The 6557-nt window shown below is 48.7% G+C and overlaps 1 protein-coding gene across 7 annotated transcripts in view; it reads left to right on the forward strand.

Moving 5' to 3' along the window:
• The window catches only part of MAPT (microtubule associated protein tau), an 88167-nt gene that overhangs the window by 61244 nt on the left and 20366 nt on the right, over positions 1 to 6557 (forward strand). For 4 of the 7 annotated variants that reach the window (XM_006910167.3, XM_006910169.3, XM_025045646.1 and 1 more), the window contains 2 exons: positions 1496 to 1551; positions 5317 to 5449. In XM_006910167.3, the coding sequence (XP_006910229.1) occupies positions 1496 to 1551; positions 5317 to 5449 (189 nt within the window). Of the gene's footprint in view, positions 1 to 1495; positions 1552 to 4067; positions 4266 to 5316; positions 5450 to 6557 lie in introns of all 7 variants that reach the window. The other 3 variants (XM_025045648.1, XM_025045644.1, XM_025045645.1) reach the window with 1 other exon arrangement.

Genomic DNA, 6557 nt, shown 5'->3' on the forward strand with positions numbered 1-6557 from the left:
AGAAAAAATATCCTATATCCTTTTTTAAAGTATCCTAAGTTCCAAAATAGTAGGGGACAAATAACTGGCTTGACATTACAGCACTGTTTCCTGAAATGGTGTTTTACTGAAATCTTGTCCCCTGGATGTTGACAGATGTGTCCAAGGGAAAAAAAAGACTTCTATGGTCCAGTAAGTTTGGAAAAAATGGGCTAAACAAAGTTAAATAGGGTTTGCTGCTGCAGGACTTATCAGAGCCTTTAATATTCTAATACACATTGTGACCCTCTGAGAAGGATCCATAGTATGAATTTCCCAGAATTATTTAATCCCACCTGCTAACATCTGAAAGAGGGCCTGCTCAGTAGTACCCCAGTCTGGGAAATGCTGATCCAGCAGATGGTTTGGTTGTGACTTGGATGATAATGGTTTATTTGAGCAAAAGATTTGAATCAGGTCCACCTGGGGCTCTCCTTAAAATGCAGATTCCTGGCCCCTCTTTAGTCTTACAGAGTCTCAGGATGGGCTCAGGGAACTGTATTTTAACAACCTCTCCTGGTGATTCTGCCACACAGTAATGTTTGGAAACCTCTGGGCTAGATCATCAGTGCTGGTCACTCTAGAAGTATGGTCTCTAGTCGCCAGTGAGAAGCTATAAGAGGCCCTGTTGTCCTTGGGGCAGGAGGAGTATGATACTGACTCCGAAGACAAATCTATAATCAATCTTCAACAATGAATGTTAATAGAAGGAAAGGGTGAGTTAGAGGTGATGCTAGTAGACAAGTGGATTGGTTTCACCAGGGGGTGTGGCTTTCTAAACAGAAGCCCTCAAATGGTTTGGTCCTGAAATCCAGAAGTTACCTGCAGGGCATTTGTTGGTAACTCAGTTTGCGGCTAATTTGGGGAAGGCAAGGATTAGCCACTTGGGAGGGCCTGTACGAGTGAGAAGACCCTCCAGGGCTGGGTCGGGTGGGATGGGCTCCTTGGAGAACCTCTGGGGCTGGTGCCCCATTAGTGAGGGTTGAGCTTTGGGAAGACGGCCAACTCACTCACCCTGAACCTTGGGTGACAGCTCGAGAAAGGGCTGCTGCAGGAGGCCAGAGCCTGGCTGAGATGCCCCATCTGTGGCCCTTTTAAATGTCTCTCCTTGGAGAGAGGTTGGCCCATGCTGGGGCAGGCTGACCCTGGCAGAGACGGGGAGGAACCCTGTGAGAGCCACTGTCTGCCTCCCCTGACCACCCTGTGCCAAAATGCGCCCAGAACAGTTCCCTCTGCATGACCTCACCCTCGGCCAGCCTGCTGCCCCCTCATCAGGGTGCTCCGAGCAATGACCCCAGTGTGCTGTGTTGATACTAACAATGTGAGACCTGACAGATTCAAGGGGCAAGAAAACCAACAGCTTTCCGCCGAGCCCGGTCGAACCAAACACGTTGCACCCATCCTGAGAAATCACTAAGCTTTTCCCATGACCTGTGCAAGTGGGTGTGACGTACATTCTCATTTTATATTTTAACAGCTCGCATGGTCAGTAAAGGCAAAGATGGGACTGGAAACGATGACAAGAAAACCAAGGTAAGCTGACGAAACCGTGACACTGTCTGCCGCCGTCCAGTTTGTCGGGAAGCCATGCTTTATATCTGAATTAATTGTTAGATACAACATGCTTGTCACTGAAGTACAACTGTCATTCAGAGCGCTTTGTGTTATTACGTAAACTTTTTAAATTCCAGTATTTATCCACGTTGGTACTTATGCCAGGGAAGGGCCGTCAGCAAGTTAACGAATCAATGCTCCTAACTGCAGTCGCATTAGCGTAGTTTAAATGAGACATGCATGGTAAACGAAGGTCTGTTTGAATTTTCTGCAATAAAATTTGAATTTTGCACATCGTGCACCTTACACAGGTCTAGGCTCAGCAAATAAGTACATCTACACACACATATACACATATTTAAGAGATATGGAAAATATCATTTACTTAGGGGGCCGAGGGAACGTTAAGCAAGGAAGTGCTCGCCGACCTAAGGTGGAGGGTTCTGGAAAGGCCCACGAAGAGAGGACCTGTGAGGCGGGCTGTGATGGGAATATGAAGGGGCGCTGGTGAGGGGTGGGGAAAGGCATCCCAGTAGGAACAGCATAAGCCAAGCCCCGGGAGCCTGCAGCGACACAGCGTCTTTTAAGAACTCTGAGCAGATTGGCTTGGCCACTGCGGAGCTCCAGGGTGGGGGAGGGGTGTGACTTAGGAGAGAAACCTGACACTTTAAATGCTAAGTGGACGAAAGTGGCCGCGGCACCCTAGACGCCATCTTGAAATCTTGCAAGGTGGCTATTTGACGTATGCTTAAGTCAGTCCTCAGAAACCAACCCAGGGAACAGTAACTGAAGCAGCTGCTCCCCACCAAAACTGCACCCCAAAACATGCCCATCTTCTCAGTGCTTCCTGTCAGCTGTAGTTTACTCTTCTCAATGACTTTGCCTCTTGGAAAACATGTCTGTAACCGTACAGTACTGTTTTCCCAGGAGAATCCCACTGTGGCCTTAGGTGAAGACCTGTTTTTCATAAAGGTACCTAAAATTACTTTATAAATTCTGCCTGAAAGGTCTGGGTCTTAATCAGCCCTGGAGCCCTAATGGAGCCCCAGGTGCAGGCTGTAGCTCCAGCAGTTTCATAGTGTGTTGGGGGCCACTCCCGGAAGTGCCTGTCCTTTAAGAAGTCAGGTTCGCCATCACAAGACCCCAGTGAGACAGCTGAGGGTGCTGCAGGGACTTGGGGGCTCTGCCCTGGGTGCTTGAAGCAGTAGCAATAGCTGCTTGCCAGTCATGGTGCACGTTAGGGGAAGCCCGGCCTCAAGCATGCACACATTCATTCGTTCATTCATTCACACACATGGGTACAGCGTCCCTGCCCTGGAGTTGCTCACGGCCTCATAGCGAGCGGTCAGATGTCTCGGGAACTTTGGCCAGGTAGGGGGTGCTGCCTTGTGTGCCTGGGGAAGGAGAGGTCGTCAGTACCCACTCCCAGCTTTTCTTCCTCGTTACCAACCCCAGGGCCTCAGCCTTCGTCCCTCCCCTCACACCCCTGCTCCAGCCCTTGGGCCCTCCTCACCAAGGCTGAACATCTCTAGACTTGGCCTCTTGGTTTTATTCCTGAAGGTGTGGCCCCGCCCACCTCACCCCCCAATACACCCTCTTCTACCAGGGCCACACATCCTGGTCAAAGTCCCCCAGAGGCAGTTAGGACAAACCACAGGTGCCAGCCATCCTCCGTCAAGTGCAGCTGCCTCTGTGAGGTCGTCCAGCTCTCAGACACCTGTCCCATTGGCCACCGGTCCCACCCAAGCTATTTCTTTAGTCGGAACATGTTCCAGAGTAAACATTGGCCAGGTTAAGATTCACCAGATCTTGTTTAGTTTTATTTGAGACTTTAATCAGAAAGTGTGTGTGTGTGTGTGTGTGTGTGTGTAACCTAAGCGGTGTCAGGCAGAATCTTTAAGACTTAGAACAGGCACAATCCTGATTTTAGCTAGTATGATTCTGTCAGTATGGTGGGAGAGGGCCAAGGGTTGGTGGGCCAGCCTGAGCACCTCACCTGGAATCGAGCAGCAAGTGGGCGCTTCTGGCCCATGACGCACAGGAGATGTTTCACTGAGAAGCATCCTAGAATCATATACTTTGGCGATCCCCATCAACTTCTGGGGCATGAAACACCTGTAAGTCAGTGGTCTCCAAAGTGGGGGGGCGCACGAGAAAATTCAATGGGCTAGAGAAAGAACGTTCTAGAACTTCCGTCCATTTTTATCTTTCTTTTAAAAGTTATGTCACATGTACGTTTTCTAATGTACATCATATATTGGCATCATAGTCTACGTGTTAACTGATAAGTAACCACGAGTACATGAGGGCGTCTGGTCCCTTTTCATTCTTACTGATGAGAAGGAACGGTAAGGGTACATGCTCCAAACCGTCTGGAGATCACTGCTGTAAACCATTACCTGCCTTATTTATTTTTAGTTACTGTCCTTTTTCAGTTTGTTTTCCTCCCCCATGTGCTGACTTTTATTTTGATTTTATTTATGTTTATGTTTAAGACATCCACACCTTCCTCTGCTAAAACCCTGAAAAATAGGCCTTGCCTTAGCCCCAAACGCCCCACTCCTGGTAGCTCAGACCCTTTGATCAAACCCTCCAGCCCTGCCGTGTGCCCAGAGCCATCTTCCTCTCCTAAACACGTCTCTTCTGTCACACCCCGAACTGGCAGTTCTGGAGCAAAGGAGATGAAAGTCAAGGTAAGGAAACCACCTTTGAAAAGAATCAGGCTGCTCTAATGTGGTTTTCAAATGTATGTATTTTTAGCTGCAAAGACTCTTCCTCAGATAAGCTCTTACCTAGAAGCACCACGTAGAACAGTTACAATTCTGGTTGATACAGGGATGGGGGCTCAGGGCCATCTTTCTAAGTTCCCCTTGATCCCCCATGGCAGCAGCCCCTAAGGCACCTGATGCGACCCGGTGTGAAAATCACCGCTTTAACTGGGCTCCTCTGTTTGTGGCTTTGGTAAGGAGAGCTTCTAGCTTGTCCTCGCTTGGGTGGGGCAGCATCACTGCGCACTAGTGGTTCTCCCTCCAGAACCATCTTGAGGTCCTTGGTTAATGTCAGTTTCCTTCTTGAGTTTTTGTTATCGACTGGGTAACCAAACCCAGCAACCGCCCCCGGTCAGCTGGCCATGCTTATGTACTTGCTCTCAAACTTTCGGCCGGCTTGCTCCTTGATGCTGCACTTCACCCGCCAAGGGCTCTTAGCACACCTAAGGATTCCTGAAACCAAAAGGTTGCTGGGGAGAGAACAAAAGACTATGACCCAGTTCTGTTAGCACCGTCAGTCAGGTTCAACAGCATCTTCAAAGGGCTCTGGTGAAACCAACCAGCATCAGTCAAATAAATCCCTAAGGAGAGCCAGAAAATGGGTGTCCGCGTAGGAATGATCTTCTAATGTCCTTCCTAGTGGTCGACCCTGTGTGGATAATGAACCTGATCGGCGCTATAAGCTCTATTGCTTTTTTATAAAATACGTTAGTTAGCACAACTCATGCTGACAACTCGTAAACAATTCCTGTAGGAGGAAACGATAGGGCGCTTGGCATTTGGGTGGGGCTGTGGATTTGTGTGCCCAGCAGACCCTTGTGATTGTAGAAGACATTTATTGCATCTAGCAGGCAAAGGGTCACCTCAGTCTTAGCTTCGCTTTGAGTCAAAGTGGTTGAGTAGGGCTGGCATCGACCCCCGGTGACAGTGACTTTCCCAATCATAAAAACCACCTCTACCATGCTTTGGTTTACAGGGGGCAGACACTAAAACCGGAACAAAGATTGCCACACCCCGGGGAGCAGCCCCTCCTGGCCAGAAAGGCCCGGCCAATGCTACCAGGATTCCAGCGAAAACCACACCGTCACCAAAGACCCCGCCAGGCACAGGTAAGAAGAATGTTCTCTGGAATCCAGTCCTCATCTCTCAAGGTCCTGGACAATTAATAACCTCTGGTAGTTAATCGATGCCTGTAGTTAACCAGTCATCAAAATAGTCATTTTATTTTTAATCTTTTTAACAATTTACTGAGGTAGATATTGAATCCCCACTTTTTATCGATGAGGAAATTGAGGCTCTGAAAGTTTGCATGACTAAGTCTAACCAGTGTCTTTTATGCATGAGAAAGATGCAGCCACATGCTAAACGGTGGCAGGAAAGAGGCCTCTCTGAGCTTCTCTGACCCCAAGTTCACCTCCTGGGAGGCATTCTTCAGCCCCCAACTAAGACTCGTGGGTGGTGTGCACTCCTTGGAGACAAAGCAGCAGCCCGGGTAGGTTACTACGGGTGACTCCACACAGGATGCGACCTCTGCATAGTTGACTAGCTGAGGATGACAGAGACACTCTGACAACCTGACAACCTGAGGGTCTTAGCTGAACTGTTGTAAGCTGCATCCATTCTCCTGGGCTCCTAGGAGTAAAAACCTGTCGGTTTTGAGTACCAGGCAAAGCTGCAGTAGCGTGATCTTGCTTCTGGTGGTGCTATTAAGAGTAGTCATCTTACATATGATTTTGGGGATTGAGGACAGCCAGGCTGAGCTCCTGTCTGCCACTATGATGTGTTCCAGACAAATGGGTCTAGGTTCTGCACAACTCAGGGGGCATCTGGCTTGCGTTGGATCTGGGGTGGTGCTGGGGGACTATGGAGCGCGTGTGGGTTGTGTGAAAGCCTAGGCTGGTTCAGTGGTGTCTCAGCTGCCTGTTGGCCCCAAGTGGCAACTCAGAGCCCTTTGCCTGCTGCACGTGTTTACCATGGTGTTTAGCCCAAGTTTGCCACAGGGTGGTGCCTGCAAGGACAGCAGCTCATGAAGGCCTGTTTGTTTTTCATGTAGTGTTTTTTCTCATGTACATAATACATATGATATGGGGTAATTAAAGAATGGCGATTGGATTTTTATATATGATTTTGATCCTGCTTTTTTTCACTCGACATTATACGAAGTGAAAAAAAGGGAGTAACTCACACGACTAACTGGAGCCATAACTGAAAACCAGA

This window comes from Pteropus alecto, unplaced genomic scaffold (assembly GCF_000325575.1).
Source record: "Pteropus alecto unplaced genomic scaffold, ASM32557v1 scaffold313, whole genome shotgun sequence".
NCBI classification, from domain to species: domain Eukaryota; kingdom Metazoa; phylum Chordata; class Mammalia; order Chiroptera; family Pteropodidae; genus Pteropus; species Pteropus alecto.